Below are 21,591 nucleotides of genomic sequence, written 5' to 3' on the forward strand. Positions count from 1 at the left end.
CAAACTGTTAAAGTGTTACTTATATCACATTTGAGGAGTGTGGCATCCCAGAGCCTGAATCACTCTCTATGAATGTACTAATCGTTGAGAGAAGAGTTCACAATTCCCACTCCTTTACAAATGATTAATGACAGAGCTGCATTCACTTTTTAGGAAAACAATAAAACACTAAATACCACAAAAGCTTAAGTTATCTTCTTTGATACAGCATTCAAAGAGCACTGCTAGAGGAATCCTAACGAGTAATGGGAAACTCTTTTAGAGCACAGAGGACAGGAGTTAGGCATGATATTTTTATCTAGAGAGGGCTGAGCTATAGATGTTAATTGTTATTAACACTTCCAATAAGCATCTCAAAAAGAAGTATAATATTTAGATAAAGAAAAACAAATGAGTTGAACAAAATTGTCAAGCAGGTGACATTTTAAGTACCAGATATCTCTTAGGAGATAATGCAACTTACATTGCTTCATTTTAACCTAAAGCCTGGATTTCTATATTTCAGCAAACTTCCCATTGAATCTTTCAGATGAAAGGTTTTTTCCAGAGGGATTACTGTATCAAGTTTTCCCTCTAAATTCTTTATTAATAAAGACTCGAGTCTTCATTAATTAAAATCACAGAATTTTAGAACTAAGTCTTAGAGATTGTGTTCAATCCCTTCATTTAGAGATTAGGCCCAGAGAGGTGTAGTGTTGAGAAGATGAGATGTCCACAGATGAAATATGTAGAGAAGAAATAAAACAGTACGTGCCAGTACTTCAATTATCTAATACCCATAAGTGCTTGCCCTCGAATTACACAGAACCACCACAAACTCAGGAGAAAGAAGGCACTGTACCTAAAAGAATCAGAGAGAGACAAACTTAGATAATAAAAGCCAAGTTCTGCAAGTGCTGAACAGCTCAAGGAAAAGCAATCACCCAAAACAGTGAGACATAAACCTTAGAGGAGAGCATCACAGTGCTAAATCAAAACATGAAGGTGCCCTTGCAAGCCTAGCCATCAAAACTCAATGGGGATCCCAAATCACAGCCATTCCCTGAAACAATATCTTCCTTGAAGAATCATTCATATCCCAAATAAAGGCAATCCAATCAAGTGTCGGTAGCTTTTTAAACAGGATCCGTAGGTATTAAAAATTCTTTCAAACCCTAAGTCTAGCGATTAATTAATTACAAGGGGTTAGCAAACATGTTCAGTTGATACAGAAGAAGCATTTGACAAAATCCCACATCCATTCATGATAAAATCTCTTGGCAAGTTAGGAATAGAGAGTATTTCCGCCCCCCACCCCCAAGCCCCAGTAGATAGTTGTATGTCATAGCTGCACATCCTTCTAGTTGCTATATGTGGGACTCCGCCTCAGCATGGCCGGAGAAGCAGTGCGTCTGTGTGCACCCGGGATCCAAACCCGGGCCACCAGTAGCGGAGCACGTGCACTTAACCACTAAGCCACGGGGCCGGCCCCTAAGGAATAGAGAATGATAAAGAAAATCAGCAAGAAACTACAGCTAAAACAAACCATAATGTTGAAAGACTAAATGTCTTCCTGCTAAGACTGGGAACTAGGCAAGGATGGCCACTCTAACCACTCTTATTCAACATAGTACTGGAAGTTAGAGGCGCTCCAGTAAGGAAAGAAAAAGAAATAAAAGGCTTGGGCCAGCCCGTGGCTTAGCGGTTAAGTGCACGCGCTCCGCTGCTGGAGGCCCGGGTTCGGATCCCGGGCGTGCACCTACCCACCACCTCTCCGGCCATGCTGAGGCAGCGTCCCACATACGGCAGCTAGAAGGATGTGCAACTATGACATACAACTATCTACTGGGGCTTTGGGGAAAAAATAAATAAAATAAAATTATTAAAAAAAAAAAAGAAATAAAAGGCAATGCAGATTATGTTACTGTCCATGTAGAAAATCCAAAACAATCTAAAAAAAAATCCTCCTGGAACTTAAAAGTGAGTTCAGTAAGGTTGGAGGATGCAAAATTAACACTAAGCAAAGAGTTCTTTGACTTGATACCAAAAGCATGATCCACAAAAAGAAAAATTGATAAATTGGACTTTGTCAAAACTAAAAGCTTTTTCTCTGTGAAAGCCCATGTAAAAAGGATGAAAAAGCAATCTACAGGCTAGGAGAAAATATGTGTAAAATGTATATCCAACAAAGGACTAGAATATATACAGAACTCTCAAGACTCGAGTAAAAAAAAAATCCAATTTAAAAAAATGGGCAAAAGACATGAATAGACAGTTCACTAAAGAGGATATACGGATGGCAAATAATCATAAGAAAAGATGTTCAACATCATTAGGCCTCAGGGAAATGCAGATTAAAACCACAATGGAACATCACTACACACTTGCCAGAATGGCTAAAATAAAAAATAGTGACACCAAATGCTGGCAAGGATGCAGAGAAACTGGATCACTCATACATTGCTGGTAAGAATATAAAATGGTATAGCCACTTGGGAAAAACAGTCTGACAGTTTCATATAAAACTAAATGTGCAACTGCCTTAGGGCCCAGCAATCGTTCTCCTGGGCATTTATCTCAGACAAATGAAAGCATCATCACACAAAAACCCATACACAAATGTTCATGGCAGGGTTTTTTTGGTAGGAGCCAAACATTGGAATCAATTCAGATGGCTTTTAACAGGTGAATGGCTAAACAAATTATGGTACATCCATATCATGGAATACTACTCAGCGCTAAAGGATACGAACTCTTGATTCAAGCAACAACCTGGATGGATCTCCAGAGAATTATGCTAAATGAAAAAAAGCCAATCCTAAGAAGGTTACATACTGTATGATTCCATTTATTAACGTTTTTGAAATGAAAAAATTGTAGAAATGAAGGACAGATTAGTGGTTGTCAAGGGCTAGGGATGAAGGGAGCAGAGAGGGCTGGGGAGAAAGGGCAGGAGAGAGGCAGGTGTGTTTATAAAAAGTCAACATGAAGGATCCTTTTGATGCTGAAAGCGTTCAGTATTTTGACTGTGGTGGTGGATACACAAACCTACACAGATGATAAAATTGTATAGAACTTAATACACACACACACATATGAATACAAGTGAAAATAAAGAAATCTGAATAAGATTGGTGGATCGTATCAATGTCAATACTCTGGTTGTTATACTATAGCTTTGCAAAATGTTACTATTGGGGGAAACTGGGCAAAGTGTACAAAGGATCTCCACCTGCATGTGAATCTACAATTATCTCAATAAAAATTCAATTAAGAAAAAACAAATACAAAAGCCCACACTGTGCAGGAAGTTGAGCAATAACCAAATGTCCTTACATACTAGAGGGACCACAGAAGCCATGGAGTCTGGCCTCCATCTTTGAAGGGCTTGCAAACATGTTTTGCCATATTCGTTCCATTCCCATTTGGGAACAAGTGATCACTTGGCACAAATGATTTGCATGAGCTTTGCTGTCTCTGTATTTTAAAGTGGGGATAATCCATGCTAATTCACAGGGGCCTGTGGGCTTAATTGCCATTTGCTCCTTCACTCTAGACAAAATTGTATTCTTGTAATCATTGGGAGCTGGAGAACAGAGGTATAGAGTAGCTGAATATTTATGAGGCATTTGTTGCAGATGTACCTGCCAACAGAATATTAAGCAGAACATTTGCTAAGGTACCAAATTCTGCTTGTGATTTGGGTATCTCACCTCATATTAAATCTTTGTGGTTTTCTAGCCCACATATTGCATCTGGTTTTTCTTTCAATCACAACTTCTATAAATATAATTCAGAGTGTATTTACTAGATTTGTGAGAGATAATAGTGACCAGAAACTGCCACAGACAGATCTGCCTGTGGGGTAGAAAAAATATGAAATGAGCATCTTTAAGATGATGAGAAAAAAATTATTTTTCAAAATGGTGTCTGTATTCAGTTTCCAGGCAAGGACATGAAAAATGAATTCTGTGATAGTGAGAGAGACGGGCTAGAGCTTCCATCTCTGAATCTATAGGAGAATAGCACCCTGTGCAGGAGAATACAAATAGGGGGTTTGAATGAACTACAAACAGCTCCTGCTTATCTCTCCTGATGAAAAATGAGGCACAGAGGGTCTGGCCCAGTGGCACAAGCAGTTAAGTGTGTGTGTTCCGCTGCAGCGGCCCAGGTTCACCAGTTCGGATCCCGGGCGCACACTGACACACCACTTGTTAAGCCATGCTGTGGCGGCGTCCCATATAAAGTGAAGGAAGGGGCCGGCCCCATGGCTTAGCGGTTGGGTGCTCGCGCTCCGCTGCTGGCGACCCGGGTTCGGATCCCGGGCGCACACCGACATACCGCTTCTCCAGCCGTGCTGGGGCTGCGTCCCACATACAGCAACTGGAAAGATGTGCAGCTATGACATACAACTATCTACTGGGGCTTTGGGGGAAAAAATAAATAAATAAAATTATTAAACTGAAGGAAGATGGGCACGGATGTTAGCCCAGGGCCAGTCTTCCTCAGCAAAAAAGAGGAGGATTGGCATTGGATGTTAGCTCAGGACTGGTCTTCCTCACAAAAAAAAAAAATGAGGCACAGAGAATTGATATACAAGGGCAAAACCAAATTGCCTCTTAGCTAGTAGAGCCCATCACCACGGAATCTTTCCTATCAGAGCTGATAATTGTTTAGAGGGCTTAATAGTGGACCGAACAAAGGCCTTCAAAAGTACATAAACTATATAATCAATCTCTGCATATTTTAAGAATGATTAGTTCATAAAGTAATTCAAAGCAACTGGAGCATTAGATCAATTAATAAATCTTAGAAAATCAATAGCTCCACAGATACAGGGACCCTAGCTTTTTACAGCACAGATTTCCCAGGTTTTACAGTGTAGATTTCCCAGGATGGACTCAATTCATGTTATTTTGTTCTTTTCAAGAGGGGATTTCTCAAATGCATATTTGTATATGCATTTAATCTGTATAAGTTTAAGACTCTTTTTCTTTCTATATTCACAAGTCAGAACAAATCCTTTGTTGGATCATGTGTCTGAGCTGAGATTAGGAAATGATGCTCAACGTGCCCCGAGAGGAATTTTAGCATGTGATCAGTCCCTAATGGTCACTCCAAGAAAACTCTGTCACCATTTATTCCTTTAAAAAATACTGTAGACTTTTGTCACAGCTAAAAACTGGAAAGAACTTAAAAGTCCTTCAAAGGAAGTTCATTGAATAAATTATAGCATACCCCCATTCTATCCTACTAATCAGCATCCCCCCCAAATAATCAGATAGCTCCATATGTTGTGCTATGGAAATAGCTCCAAAATATATTATTAAATGTAAAAAAAAAGATACAGAAGACCATGTGTATATCGATGATCCCAACTATGAAAAAGAAAAACAAATAATATTTACATGTAAACCCAAGTTTTAAATTGTTTCTGCAAGGATACACAAGAAACTGTTAACAATCATTACTTCTTGGGAGAGGAACTTGGGGTAAGGGATTGAAGAGAAGGACAATTTTACTTTTAATTTATATCTTTATACATTGTTGACATTTTTACCGTGCATATCTATTACTTTACTTCAAAAAATAAATTTTTAATGAATAGTTAAATTAATAAAATAACTAGTAAAAATGGTAAGTAAATTTAAATTGTGAAAGCTTATATCGTTTTCCCCGGAAATTCTACTTTCAGTAATGTGTCCTACGAAATTACAAGCCCATGTATACCAAGATGTATGTATAAGGAAATTTATTATAGTATTATTTGTAACTGCAAAAAATTGGAAGCAACTTAAAAGCCCATCAGTGGTGACTTATGACTTAGTTAAATAAATTATAGTGCATCTATACAATGGCAATATGCAACCCTAAAAATGGATGAGGTGGATCTAAATGTACTAATGTGTCCATGATAATATTAAGTTAAAATACATCGAATTGTAGAATAATATGTACATATGCATATATTATTTTTGCTTTTTTAAACTATACACATCCATGCACACATATACACACACATCCTAAAGCCATAGGAAGAAAATCTGTAAAAAAAATAGACCCCTCTATGGAGAAGATGTGAGGTAGGTTTTACTTTATACTTCATTTACCTTTGTATTGTTTGAGTTTATTTTATTCACAGATATAATGTAGTGCATTTGTAATTTTAAAAAATAAAGAAAAGATGCTTTAAAAACTAAATTACTAATGACTGGCAACTTAGCTATTATTATTATTTACCACTGTGCTGTTTAAATATTTCTGAGACATCTCCAACTATGGTGAATACTTATTAAACCCAGGTAGTGTTCATGGTTTTCAGCAAATGTTCCCCAAAAGCCTTTTCTCATGAATATATAAATATATAAATATATAATTTATGTGTAAATAGATTTATTAAGATTTGTAACCTAGCAATGTGCTCATTAAAATTTATTTTTTAAAGGTCATAATCCTTCTATGGACCATAAATACCAATTTATTAGGCCAAAGCTGAAGCTAGACATGCTGTAATCACTCCTATTTATTTATATAATTGCCCCCTTTCCCCAGATGTCAAAGGGCCGAGATGGAGGTAGAAGAAATTCTGTGGTGTTCCAGCTCCTTCAGTGGTAAGCAAACAGTGACGGCAGCTGGTAGCCTAATTTCCCAGGTGGGTTATCAGCACCAGCAGTTCCCTTCAAAGGAAGCTTCTAAGACAGTGATTCATAACCTTTTGGGGGCCACAGACTCCCTTGAGGTAGTCCTGCATGGTGTGGGGGTGAAAAGAACATGGGCTTTGCAACTGGGCAAATCTTTGTTCAAATCCCAGCTCCACTACTCATTTGATGGGTGACCTTAAGCAATTTACTTAACCTCTCTGAACCTCTCTTTCCTCATCTATAAAATGCCTGGCACATGGCAAGAACTTAGTAAAAGACAACAGTTATCATATTATTTTAGAATATGACAGAAGCTAAAGACTCTGTCCTCAGAAAAAAAAATCCACCTTGCGTTTTTAGGATGTTGCATACAATTTCAAGGGCTTTGTCCACCCGTCAAGACCATTCTGTACCTCAGGCTAGGAAGCCCTGGTCTAAGATTTGGAAAGAACATTCAAAAAACCTGACTAGTACAACTAACATTTTCCACCCTTTTTGCTGATTGTCATTTTAGGTTGTGTTTTCTTTTGCTTGTTTGTTGTGTTCGATTATTTGTGTATTATGCCAACCAGGACTTGTTCAGACCAAGAGGATAGATTGTACGTTGAAAAGCGTACAAAAGAGCAAAATAAATGAGCATGGTCTAGCACTTTAACACACCAGTTAGATTTAGCGATTTCCCAGCAAAGTGACAGGAAAGGCCATGGCAATTCACTGGCCAGATTAGGTTTTCAAAGACCACTGCCAGGCATATGGGTTCCTTAGATCAAAGATAAAGTTATTTTAAACTGCTTTGGGGAGCTGTTCAGGCTTAAACTACTAGTCCCTAGCTCAGTTTTGTAATCAGAGCCAGGTAGGACTATTCTCTTCTATTTTCAAGGCTACAGAAAAGAGAAAAAACAAATGCCATTCACTCAAACAGCATCCAGACCATTGGTGAAAACATATCTCCATAGTCTGTGAGAGCCCTATTAGGCATGGATCCAGCCCCCATTCCCTCCCTAACCTCCGCCTAAAATCCATAACAACAGTAAATAATACTCCTCTAAGAACACATGAGCATTTCAGGAAATGAGAAAAAAGTCCTATCTTGATGCCGTTATCACTGACTTTACCCAGGCTTCAGCACTGCTGCTGCTGATGGTGGAGAAAATTTGATTTGAGGAGAGAGTGTGGTTGTACAGAGAAAAACAATCCTATATTTTCTCCTCAAAACTGGAAAGAAGAGACAAAATACATGTGTAATTCCAAACAGCCAGTTTTCTTACAATAACTCCATTCCAAACAGTTCTCCAACATCATCATTACTCTCAAAAGAAAAATGAATTGGTTTATAAGTGCCATTCCCCACTAAAAGGAACCAGGGCTCTTTGGTAAAATGGCTGATTCTTGGGCTGAGCGGGGAAAGTACAAGATGATCCTGTAACATCTTGCTGTGCTAGAAGGTAAGGAGGTGTTCAAAAAATGATGAGAATGTGTCAAAAGGACACAAGAGCCAGATTGAAGGACTCCCACTGGCCAAATCTAGGCCACTTTGAGCATCAAAATAAATGATAGCAACAGATTGTAAACCATTGAATAAAATAAGAATCCATGAGTTCATGCAGATTTAAACACGTAAACAACTGAAGGAATAAATAAGTAAATGTGGAAGAATAGAACCCTCTTCCTTACAACAGAATGCCAACTAATAAGTGTAGAAAAATGATGGAGTTTTAAAAATCATCATTTTGCAACCATCATAGTAATAAGTGATTAAGACAAGAATCACCAATAGATGTAAAACTACTGGGTGAAAGTTTGATAAGAACAGGATATTTACATAGCCTCCAAATATCTCCCAAGAAATTACTTATTAATTACAAAGGAAAAAATAGCAACCGTAGAGTGGAGAAATCTAGCAATCACCATCAGAATCAAGTGATCAAAGTTATCATCACCAGTAATGGGACAAATTGGCATCATGAAAGACAAGGAAAAACTAAGGATCTGTTCCAGATTAAAATCTAAAGATACATGATAACTAAATGCAATGTGTGATCCTGAATTGGATCCTGGACCAAGCAAAAAATAGCTATAAAGGAAATTAGGACAATTTACTAAACTTGAATATGGACTATAAATTAGATATTAGTATTGTATTATTGTTAAATTTTGATAATTGTACCGTGGTTGTGTAAGAGAATGCCCTTATTCTTAGGAGATACACACTGAGATAATTAGGGGTAATGAGGCACTACATCTGAAACTTACCCCCAAATGATTAGGAAACAAATAATGTGTGTGTGTGTGTGTGTGTGTGTGTGTGTGTGCACGTAAGGAGGGAGAGGGAAAGAGAAAGAGAGAGAGAGAGAATGATAAAATACATGGGGAAGAGCCAGCCCGGATGGCCTAGTGGTTGAAGTTCGGTGCTCTCACTTAGGCAGCCTGGGTTTGGTTCCCAGTTGTGGAACCACACCACTCAGTGGCCATGCTGTGGTGACAGCTCACATAGAAGAACTAGAAGGACCTAGAACTAGAATATACAACTATGTACTGCGGCTTTGGGGAGGAAAAAACAAAAGAAGATTGGCAACAGATGTTAGCTTGGGGCAAATCTTTCCCAGCCAAAAAAAAAAAAAAAAATGCATGGGGAAAACGTAACAGTCAGTGAACTTGGGTAAAAAGTATATAGAAATACTTGTCCTATTCTTGCAATTTTCCCATAAGTTTGAAATCATATCAAAACAAAAGACAAAAGAAGATGACAGCCTTTACTCTACATTAAAAAGTAGATGACAAAACTGTGGCGAATTTGGGCCCCTCTCAGGAAGACAGAGCCTTGGCCTAGGAGTGGGCTATTTGGAGTAGCAAGCAGAAGATCACCACATCCCCGCTACCCTTGCTAACGAGGACCATTCAGAAGTTACTCACAGCAGCGCAGTCTCCTATCAACAGTTGGAACGATCTGGTTGACAAGCCAAACATCTTCTTCCCAACTAACTACATTTCCACTCAAACACTTCATAAACTCCTCATTTTCCGGAATGTGGTCCCAGAGTTGAAAGTAATACAAGCTGCCAGTGAAGCTAGGCAGCGTGCATTTAATCTGGCTGTTTCCGTTCTTGAGAAAATGTCCTAGAACCAGAGTCCCATTAGGTGTCAGGTTTTGTGGTTGATCCATCATTACCAGTACCCTTTCTTTATTCACAAAGAGTTCTAATCTTCCCTTCACACCATCCCGTATCAAGCAAATTGTATGCCATTGAAATGGAGCCAGGTGGTAACGGATATAAAAGGTCTTGCCCAAGTTGTATAGTTTTAGCTGCTGGTGGTCTCCTGCAAGTCCAAGGTCTATGTCTTCTCTGCCCAGGAAAGTGTTGTTAGTAATATAAGAGAAGGCCATCCAATCACTTGATTTGTCATCCACCAACACCAGGTCAATGCATGCTGTGAATCGACTGAGTTCAGGAATGGTGTTGGTCAGGCTTGCATATGTGTCAGCTCTTCCATAAAAATCCAGCCTTTTTCCTTTTAGTGAAAGTTCATCTGTCCAAATGTTGGGAAAAGGAAAGAGAAAACCAATGAAATTTCAGTAACAAAAAAATCAATTTTATCATTTTCTTTAGCCATACAGTCAAATCCAGATTATACAGTACTATTATGAGTCAATACTGGTGCAAAGAAGCCGAAATAGTAGATATACAAAAATCATCTCTATTTGACATTGGCATGTGACGTTTTCTAGCAGAAGAGTTTCTTCCTAATTATATTTTGTCTGGGCTAATATGAAACGTAAGATTAGTGTCCCCAGAGCACACACCAACTGGACAGTTTGGGGAGGCAGTTAGAAGTGTGTGGCTAGTGGGGGTGAGGAGGCCAAGGAAAAGGCAGCTTGGAGTTAAAATTTGTTGCACATAATCCTCACTCGTAGAATCAAAAGATCACTATTTCCTTCTACCTAACTGCCTTATTATATTCATGGTGCAACAGCAATTCATGTCTCCAATGCCTTTTCCTGAGCCAAATTACCTGATTTATTCTGTCTCTGGAGACTGCTTCTCACTGAAGGCACTGACAGAGGCCTGAAGGATGACAAGCTGGACAATACCGAAGCTCCAGGCTTCTGTTTGCGCTGAGGAATGGGAGAAATGACGCTGCCCTGAGGGTATCCTGATTCCCTCCTTCCATCTCACCGAGGGGGCTGCAGCAGCTTTAAGAGGCTCTGGATGGCTATGGACGCAGTTATTATTGGCTCTCAAGTCAGACAGCCTGGGTTGGAATCCCAGCTCTGACACTCATCAGCTGTGTAGCTTTGAGCAAGGAACTTAACCTTCCAATACCTCAACATTTCCTTCAGTAAAATGGGGATCCAGGGCCACAGCATTGTATGTATGCACATCTCTAGGGGCCATCATTCACATTATAGTCTATGCCAGATAATACCCCTACCTACTGCCCTTATAAAATTGTCTGAAGAATAAGTGAGATGATGTATGCAGAGCCCTTTCAAACATTGCTGAAGGACATGCCCATTGGTATAGTCTTTTGGCGGGAAATTTGGCAATATCTGTGAAAATTTAAATTGAACATGCCCTTTGTTTCATAGGAAGCTACTGGTGAAGCATGATACTGTCACCATTACAAACCTCATGCCCCAGGCCACTAGGCAGATATCTGAGGATTGCCGAACAACAACCTAATTCCACTCCCAGCACAGCCAAAGACAAACCAAAAAAACCTTTATGGCAGAATGGAATTCCAACCTCTCTCTGAATTAGGGGTGTAATGTTGAGACCGCCACTCTAAAACTGACAGCCATAACAGCACACTACAGAGACTGGCAGGAAATGACCACTTTCCTGCTCCTGGGAGATGTCTCCAAATAAAGGCTTCCAGATTGTCTCTAACCCTACAGTATTCTCTCCCTCCATTCCTCCACTGAACACCTTCCAAAAGCAAACCACTACATGCCTGTCCACACAAGTGCACACACGCACTCACCTGCACACACACGCATACATACGTAGACCTATGTGCCAGAATTTATACCATCCACCTGCCAGGGACCTATTTCTGAACTGTCCGTGGTGGATGAGCAAATGCTTATTTTTGTCCCTGGTTTATGTGATTATATTATCTTATCATCTTTCATGTTGCTAATAAATCAAGAATTAATCCCTCAAAGTGATAATCGCTATGAAACCCAAGTCTCGATTATGATTGGTTAACATTGCTCTTCTGTTCAACCCTCCAAAATGATGTTAAATATAACATTTAAGAATGGGTTTTATGGTGAGCATAAATCTCCATGGCTTACTTGTCCTTTAAAAGAGAATGTATCATAATCTCATATGGTCTACAAGGGCCTCTCCTCTCTGCAATATACTAATATAAAACCAGTTGCCAAAGGACATGAACAAGCAACTTACAAAATCAGAAGTATAAAAAGATGGCCTCTCACTATTTTTAAAACACAAGTTAGAACAACAATGAGATACCATTTTTGCCTATAAGAAGGATAACATTTTAGACTGAGAATATCCAGTACTGACGAACCTGTGGGGAAACAAGTCACTTTTATACACTGCTGGTGGGAGTACCAATTAGTACAATCTCTTTTTTTTAAGGGCAATTTGCCAATATCCATGAAGATTTTAATTGTGTATATACTTTTTTTTATTAATTAATTAATTTATTTTTCCCCCAAAGCCCCAGTAGATAGTTGTATGCCATAGTTGCACATCCTTCCAGTTGCTGTATGTGGGGCACGGCCTCAGCATGGCCAGAGAAGCGGTGCGTCGGTGCGAGCCCGGGATCCGAACCCGGGACGCCGGCAACAGAGCACGTGCACTTAACCACCAAGCCACAGGGCTGGCCCTGTGTATATACTTTGGACGCAACAATTCCATTTCTATCAATTTATTCCAGACAAATATACATATATACAAAGATGCAAGTACAAGATATTTATTGCAGCATTGTTTGAGAAAAAAATAGGAAAATATGTATGTCTATGAGTGACTAGTTAAGCAATCGTTACCTCTATACAATGCAATATTAAAACAAACAATATAGGGGCCTACCCCATGGCCTATTGGTTAAGTTCAGCGTGCTCCGCTTCAGACGCCCAGGTTCGGTTCCCTGGCGCAGACATACACCACTCGTCAGCCATGCTGTGGTGGCGACCCACATACAAAATAGAGGAAGATTGGCATGGTTGTTAGCTCAGGGTGAATATTCCTCACCAAAAAAATAAAAAAAAAAAAAAAACCAAGGTAGATCTATATAATCATGAAGAGATTCCAAGGATTAATATTACATGAAATTGGAGTTACATAAGTGTAGGTATAGTATCATCCTATTAAAAAAATAAAAGAAAAATATGTGTGTCTGCATACACATAGAAAAAATCTGGACAAACACATATCAAACAGTTAAGAATGAGTATCTTTAGGCGAGAGATTTAGGAGGATTTTTACTTTCTATGTTACTTATCTCAGTAATATTTGCATTTTTATACAATCATGTGTTACATTTATAATCATAAAAATAAAGATAGATGGGTGGATGGATAGGTAGACAGATAAATAGACGATAGATAGATAGATAGATAGATAGATAGATAGATAGATAGATAGATAGATAGATAGATACATGATAGATACATAATAGCTAGACAGACAGAACCACTTGTGGCCATACTTGAGATTCTGCAGGCAGAGGTAAGTTCTGCTTAGACATGAACAGAAGTGTGGTGTCATGGAGTCCCAAAAGCCAGATTTGAGAATCAGTTCTGCCCCTTACTAGTTCCATGAACATGGGCAATTAATGCATGCGAAATCTTTTAGGACGGCGTCTGGCATAGAGTGAGCACCACATGAACGTCAAATAAATAAAATCACGTCACTTCCCTGTGCCTCGTTCCTCCAGGGTAAGATGGGAATAATAATTACCTACCTCCAAGGGCCGTTATGAAAGGTGAGGCAATACTAACGTTTAACTTATGTACGAGAATGTTTATAAACTGTGAAGTCCCATGTAAATGTCAGCTGCCATGTTTGCCATTGTCATTATTAGAAGCCTTTCTTCTCTCACGACCTCTCTTGCACCTTCACACATGGAAGCACACCCGCGCTGAGCATTGCTGCAGCCTGCAGGCCCCCCGCGGGGCTCGGAGGAGGCCGGACAATGACGAGGCAGGACACCAGCTTTGCCCTTCTGTTTGGCCAGGCAAGCAGCATTCTCTGCCGGGTCTTTCCGAGGCCTGCCTCAAAGGCCACTGGTGTCTTTGCGTACGATTTAACTATCCATTGCAGATGTCTACTTGGACGCTGCCATCTGTTCCCTGGCGATTTTCAAGTCCAAATTGCATGATTACTCCCCTGAAGCGTGTTCTTTCTCAATTTGGCTCCTCTATGTCTCTTTGCCTCTATTCTCTTTTTTCTTTTATTTTAAATTACATTTACTGTTTTCCCCACTTTAAAAAAAATAAAAGATGTTTTTTCCATTATAAAAGTGATACTGTACATGCTTTTTAAAAGAAAAAAATGGAAAGTATTAGAAAGTAAAAAGATGAGAACAAAGTCAGCCAGAGTCCCACCATCCAGAGACAGCCATCATTTACATTTTGGTATATTTTCTTTGGCTTTTCGTGTGTGTGTGTGCATAGATTTTGCTTGTTTCTATGTGACTGAGATCATATCATATGGAAAATTTGGTACCCTACTTTTCTCACTTAACATTATGACATAAGTGTTTTCCATGTTAGGAAAAATTTATCATAAACCTCATTTAAATGGCTATGCTACAGCCCCAGGAGTGCCAAGCACCATTTTATTTGTATTGAGAAAATTCACATAACATAAAATTCACCATTTTAATCATTTTAAAGTGTACAATTCAGTGGCATTTAGTACATTCACGATGGTGTACAACCATCACCGTTGTCTAGTTCCAGAAGGTTTTCATCACCCTGAAAAACTCTGTACCCATTAAGCAGTCGTTCCCCATTTGCCCCTCCTCCCAGCCCCTGGCAACCACTAGTCTGATTTGTCTCTGTGGATTTGCCTATTCTGAGCATTTCAGATAAATGAATTCATACAACAATATGTGGCTTTTTGTATCTGGCTTCTTTCACTTAGTATAATATTTTCAAGGTTCATACAAGTTACAGCATGTATCAGAAATTCATTCCTTTCTATGGTTGAATAATACTCCATTCTAAGGATATATCACATTTTTTTTTATTGATTCATCTGTTATAATGGATATTTCAGTTGTTTCTACCTTATGGCTATTATGAACACTGCTGCTATGAACATTCATGCCATGTGTTTTGTTTTCCTTTCTTTTGGGTATACACCTGGGAGTGGGTCATATAGTAATTCTATGCTTAACTTATTGAGTAACGGCCAAACTGTTTTCCACAGTGGCTGCTCCATTTTACATTTTCACCAGCAATGTATGAGGGCTCCAATTTCTCTACCTCCTTGCCAACACTTGTTGTTTTCTGGTTTTTCTAAATTAGTATTATAACCATCATAGAGGGTGTGGAGTGGTATCTGATTGTGGTTTTGATTTGCATTTCCCTAATGACTAATGGCACTAAGCATCTTTTCATGTGAGTGTTGGCCATTTGCATATCTTCTTTGGAGAAATGTCTGTTCAAGTCTTTTGCCCATTTTTTAATTGGTTTGCTTGTCTTTTTGCTGTTGAGTTGTAAGCACTCTTTATATATTCTGGACATTAGGATCTTATGAGATATATGACCTGCAAATATTTTCTCCCATTTTATGGGCTGTCTTTTCACTTTCTTGACAGTGTCCTTTGATACACAAAAGTTTTTAATTTTGATGAAGTCCAGTTTATCTGTTTTTTCTTTTGTTGTTTGTTCTTTTTGTGTCTTTTCTAAGAATCCATTTCCAAATCCAAAGTCTTGAAGATTTAAGAGTTTTATAATTGTAGTTCTTACATTTATGTCTTTCATCCATTTTGAATTAATTTTTGTATATGGTGTGAAGTGTGGGGGGCCCAACTTCATTCTTGTGCATGCGTTTACATACATATGTACGAATACATGTATATATGGATATGTGTTTACATATCCAGTTGTCCCAGCACCAGTTGTTGAAGAGATTATTTTTCCCCATTGAATGGTCTTGACACCCTTGTGGAAAATTAATTGGCCATACGTGTATGGGTTTCTTTCTGGAGTCTCAATTTTGTTCCATTAATCTATGTCTATCTTTGTGCCAAGAACACACTGTTTTGATTACTGTAGCTTTGTAGTAAGTGTTGAAATTGGGATGGGTGAGACCTCTAACTTTGTCGTTTTTCAAGATTGTTTTAGCTATTTAGGGTTCCTTGCAATTCCATATGAATTGCAAGATCAGCTTTTTCATATTTGGAAAAAAAAGAAAAGCCAATGGGATTTTGATACAGTTTGTACCGAATCTGTAGATCTCTTTGGGGAATCTTGCCATCTTAATATTAAATCCACGAACATGAGATCTTTTCCATTTATTTAGGTCTTCTTTAATTTCTTTCAGCAATGTTTGTAGTTTGAGTGTAGAAGTCTTTTTCACCAACTTGGTTAAATTTATTCCTAGGTATTTTATTCTTTAAGATACTACTGTAAATGAAATTGTTTTCTTAACTTCATTTAGGATTGTTCATTGCTAGTGCATAGAAATATCACTAATTTTTGTGTGTCAATCTTGTAACTTGCAACTTTGCTGAATTTGTTTATTAACTTAAATATCTTTTTTGGGATTCTTTAGGATGTTCTATATGTAAGATCATATCATCTGCAAATAGAGATAGTTTTACTTTTTCTTTCCAGTTTGGATGCCTTTTGTTTCTTTTTCTTGACCAGTTGCTCTGCCTGGAACTGCCAGTATAATGTTGAATAGAAGTGGTGAAAGTGGGCATTCTGGTCTTTTTCCTGATCTTAGAGGGAAGCTTTTAGTTTTTCACCATTACTCACTGTGGGTGTTTCGCAGTGGGATGTGGGACAGTCACTGTGTATTTTTTGTAGATGCCGTTTATCAGCTTGAGGAAGTTCTCTTCTGTTTCTAATATATTGAGTGTTTTTATCATGAAAAGGTCGTTGGATTTTATCAATGCTTTTTCTGCATCATTTGAGATGATCATGTGTTTATTTCCCTTCAATCTATTAATGTGGTATATTACATTGATTGACCAATTTTTATATGTTGAACCACCTTTGCATTCCTGGGATAAATTCTACTTGGTCACAGTATCCAATCCTCTTAATATGCTGCTGGATTCAGTCTACTAGTATTTTGTTAAGAGTTTTTGCATCTATATTCATAAAAGATAATATCGGTCTGGAGTTTTCTTTTCTCGTGATGTCTTTGTCTGCCAGCTACGGTTTTTTAACTCTCTAACAGATTGATATAGCAAGAGATTGTGCCCCAGGTCATTCTCTGGCAGAGCCTGGGGGGAAATAAAACTCTTGCCATAAATGGTTACTCAATATGTAATTTTATTTTGCTTTTTGCAAAATTCCAAAGCTGCTTTGTCTGGTGATGTCATGTTTAAGCAATTTTTAAGCAGAATTGAATTCATTGAGCATTAAACAATGCCACTTTTTCCCAGAATGCTCCAACTTTTGTATTATCTGATTTTTCAGGGAAGTGGCATAACCAGAGTCTTGGCCTCTACTGCCAGTTTCCAGTGCCCAGCATGATTGGCACATAGTAGGTCCTTTATAGCTATTTACTGAATAAATGGTTGTGCCCTGTATTAGGGCACTGAGTTGAGGCTGACGGGTGGGCAGATGGAGGGCTGTCCCTTGTGCAAAAGTATCAGGGATGTGGGAAAAGCATCTGGTATAGAATGAGAAGTTCTGAACGCAAACGGAACTGGTGCCCTGCCCTTTATTTAAGAGAACTTCTGGCAACAGATCAGGGGAGAGTTCCCTCTCCCTATCAGACCCCAAAAGTAATAAATACATTCATTCTAAAAGTCAGTGAGTAAAAGGTTTAGAATGCTAAGAGATAGACAATCTGAATGACTATTTTCAACAAAGTTTCTTTATTTTCTGAAGACACCATTAAATAATCATTAGATGTAGTCTGCACTTGTTTTTCTGTTCTCTCTTGGTAAAGTTTCTCCTTGAAATGTTAGTGTTTCAAAGGTTGGCGGACTGAGATTCTACATGCACTTCCCTGCACCACCTTAAGAAGAGTGGACAAATCAGGTTCATCCATGGTCAAACACTATGGGCATGACTTGATCGCTGTTTCTTCCCCCTGAGGTGACCTGCTTTCCTCTACTTTACCCAAAATTTCTGATCCAGTGAGCCTGATCAAGCATCAGTGTCTGAGTGTATCAGTTGCTAGGGTGCTATAACAAAGTACCACAAATTGAGTGGCTTAAACAACAGAAATTCAGTGTCTCACAGTTCTGGAGGCTAGAAGTCCAAGATCAAAGTGTCAGCAGGGTTATTTCCTTCCGAGGGCTGTGAGGGGAAAACCTATTCCATGCCTCTTTCCTAGTTTCTGGTGGTTTACTGGCAATATTTGGTGTTCCGTGGCTTCGGCTGAATCAACCCAATCTCCACTTTTATATTCACATGGCCTTCTCCCTGTGTGTGTGTCTGTGTCCAAATTCCCCCTTTTTATAAGGACACCAGTCATATTGGATTAGAGGCCCACCCTCCTCCAGTATGACTTCATCTTTACTTATCTAATTACATTTCTAATGAACCTATTTCCAAATATGATCTCATTCTGAGATGCCGAGGATTAGGACTTCAACATATGAATTTTAAGGGGACACAATTCAACTCATAATACTATGTAAGGCTTAGGGAGCTAACCACCTGGCAATACCTATTATCAGAGGAGGGAGAGGAGGCCGAGCAGATTTGGAGGCAGGGGCCCACCAGAGGCATTGGCTGTGTTTATACTGTGGAGAATCTGGCCACTCTGAGGGTGAGCATTCTGCCAAGGGTGTACCTTGCCTGCCTCAACTGGGAAATGTCACTACTCACTCATAAAAGGGGAGTGGGGAGACATTCATTTCCATAGTATATGAAACCTTTTTCTGAGTAAGGGGTCTTCCGGTTCTTAGTATTACATGTCCTTGCAAATGAATGTTCAGGAGCATTGAAAAACTTTGTAGACCAGGTTCTGGTCTAGCAGACCCCCGGCTGTTTGAGTAGATATAATAGATAGGTGCTCAATACTGGGGAGCTCCATTACCCACATCATCATGGCCATAATGTGGACAACCACAGAGAATCAGAGTTACTATCTGCCACTCACTGCCCACACTTCCCCTGGTCTTGTGAGTAACTAATCTTCAGATAAACCAGATCTGCCATATATAGAAGCATTCAACTTTGAGCCCCAGTTTGTCTGGAGTGGAGTGAGAGAAAGGAAGCATGGTAGGAAATGAGGCCCAAGAGGCAGTGGGAGAGCAGATCATGCAGTGCTTTTTAGGTCTGATTAAAGAGTTTGGATTGTATTCTAATTGTGAGGGAAATGTATTGACAAGTTTTGAGTGAAAGAGTGACATGATCTGACTTGATACATTAAAGGATCGCTCTGGCTGCTGTGTTGAGAATAGGCTACAGCAGAACAAAAGTGGAAGCACGGAGACCAGTTAGGAAGCTATTTCCGCCTCCTTCCTTACCTCTTGCCCCATTCTGCAACTATTCAGTTCCTGACCTCAGTCTTCATCCCTTCTTGCTGGCTCTGCTCTCAACTTTAGACCTTATGACAGATTTGGTTTCTTCTTCTTGATCCGTGATGTTCTTCCATGGACATGATTTTGCTCCACACTCTGGCTTCATCCAGTTAGAGCATCTGAGTCACCCTCTGCCTGATCTAGGCTTGACCCCAGCCCTCTCACCCACAATGACCCTCACAGTTGAGAGGCTGGTGACTCGTCTGGAGCCTGAAAGGGACTGAACCTTAGCTATACCATTGTTTCAAAGACGGATTTTTTTTTCCAGGAAGAAAATGATGAATTTCTCACCAATTGAAGGGCAATTAGACCTAATTGTTTGATAACCTAAAGGAATCATTGCACTGATTCATGGATTTGTGACTTAGTCTGGAAAACCCTGTGATTGCTTTAAAGTGACCTCTGCAGGTTTAAAATCTGCACATCTATTATAATTTCCATTGACCAATGGTATTCCTCACAAAACCCATTCTAACTTTCCAGTACCACACTCTCTTCCATGTCTACACTAAAGACTCCCAGATCCCTCTATTCCATGCTCTGTGAACCCTTACCAAAAAAAACCACTGAGTTTGCGTCACACACACTACAACCATACAGGTGTTCAAAGTTCCATAATTTCAAATTGCATTAATTTATTGAGTCAGCAAATACGTACTCAGTGCTTAACCTGTGTGTCAAAACCTGTGCTGGATGTTTTGGGTAAAGAAATGGAGAAAACACAGTTTCTTGCCTTTGAGGAACCAGGCAAGGAAAAGATAAATCAACATCTTAGCAGGTAGTCAAGGCCAGGTGACAGAGTTGCCAGTGTGCCCCATAGGTCCCATTTCAAGCTTTATTATAAGAAACATGGTTTCCCATCAGGCCCTGAACACAGCAGGAAGTCAGTCAGCATTTGTTGTTGATGGTGATGATGATTTGCCATTTTTCCAGAAGATTAGCTCTCAAATCTGAGGGCTGTTCAAATTAAACCCCAGGCCTATTTCATCAGGAATTGTCACTCACTGTCATGTATGACCTTTTAGCTAAAGACTGATGTGCTAAATGAGCAACATTATCAACTGAATTTACTTAATATGGACGAGATTGCAGTTTTCCAAGACAACATTTTTCCTTAATTCTTCAAATTACCAGCTACTTCAGTTGAACTGTCTTAATCATCTATTTGCTGCAGAACAGAAACAAAGACAGAATCTATCTCCATTCCTGTGATAGAGTCTAGGCAAGGTCTAGGCCTCCTCAGAACAGAGGCCTGTTTGTCACTGTGAATCAGTGACCAGCTTTGGCATACCTCAATTTCCCCATCTATATTCTATGATTGTTGCCATATATGTATAATGGAGACAGAAAGATGATATCATAATGCTCCAGAGAGCTTTAAATAAAGCATTATGCATGAGAGACAATGGCCAAAAGAAACCACAAAGCTTCTGTTAGGTGTGCATTTGCCACCAAATGGCATTTCAGAGTTGCATTAGGAAATGTCAAGGACAGTAGTCCAAGCTACTGTCTACTTGAGGCCAGTTCTTCATCAGTCGTGCATAATCCTGGCCAAAGGGATTCATTTACTGAAGCTCCAGCTTGTCCTACAGCCATATTGACCAAAAGGAAGCCATTGAGAGGCAGCCTAGAAATTTTTCAGATAGTTTATTTCTGTAACCTACTGTACATGAGACATTGAAAAAGATAATAAGAATACATTTTCTTACCTGAGAGGAAGATAAAACTCCACAAGAGAATCAATCCATAAAGCCTCTGATATATGATGTGTTCTTTCATTGTCTAAACCTGTGTTCAAAAAGTCAGAAATATTACAATTGCAGCAAAAAGAATAAAATATCTAGGAATAAATCTAACCAAGGAAGTGAAAGACCTATACAATGAAAATTATAAGACATTATTGAAAGAAATTGATGATGACATAAAGAAATGGAAAGATATTCCATGCACATGGATTGGAAGAATAAACATAGTTAAAATGTCTATATTACCTGAAGCAATCTACAGATTCAATGCAATCCCAATGACATTTTTCATGGAAATAGAACAAAGAATACTAAAATTCATGTGGGGCAACAAAAGACCCCAAATATCTAAAGCAATCCTGAGAAAAAAGAACAAAGCTGGAGGCATCACAATCCCTGACTTCAAAACATACTACAAGTCAATAGTAATCAAAACAACATGGTACTGGTACAAAAACAGAAATACAGATCAATGGAACAGAATTGAAAGCCCAGAAATAAAGCCACACATATATGGACAGCTAATC

The 21,591-nt window shown here is 39.0% G+C and overlaps 1 protein-coding gene across 1 annotated transcript in view; it reads right to left on the reverse strand.

Annotated features, from left to right (window-relative positions):
* The window catches only part of ADGRG4 (adhesion G protein-coupled receptor G4), a 92,763-nt gene extending 71,665 nt beyond the window's left edge, over positions 1 to 21,098 (reverse strand). Inside the window, 2 exon segments of the mRNA XM_004441654.2 lie at positions 9,534 to 10,148; positions 21,029 to 21,098. Coding sequence (XP_004441711.2) covers positions 9,534 to 10,148; positions 21,029 to 21,098 — 685 coding nt within the window.
* Between the last annotated feature and the right edge of the window lie 493 nt (positions 21,099 to 21,591).

This window comes from Ceratotherium simum, chromosome X (genome assembly GCF_057802395.1).
Source record: "Ceratotherium simum simum isolate JZ-2026a chromosome X, ASM5780239v1, whole genome shotgun sequence".
NCBI classification, from domain to species: domain Eukaryota; kingdom Metazoa; phylum Chordata; class Mammalia; order Perissodactyla; family Rhinocerotidae; genus Ceratotherium; species Ceratotherium simum.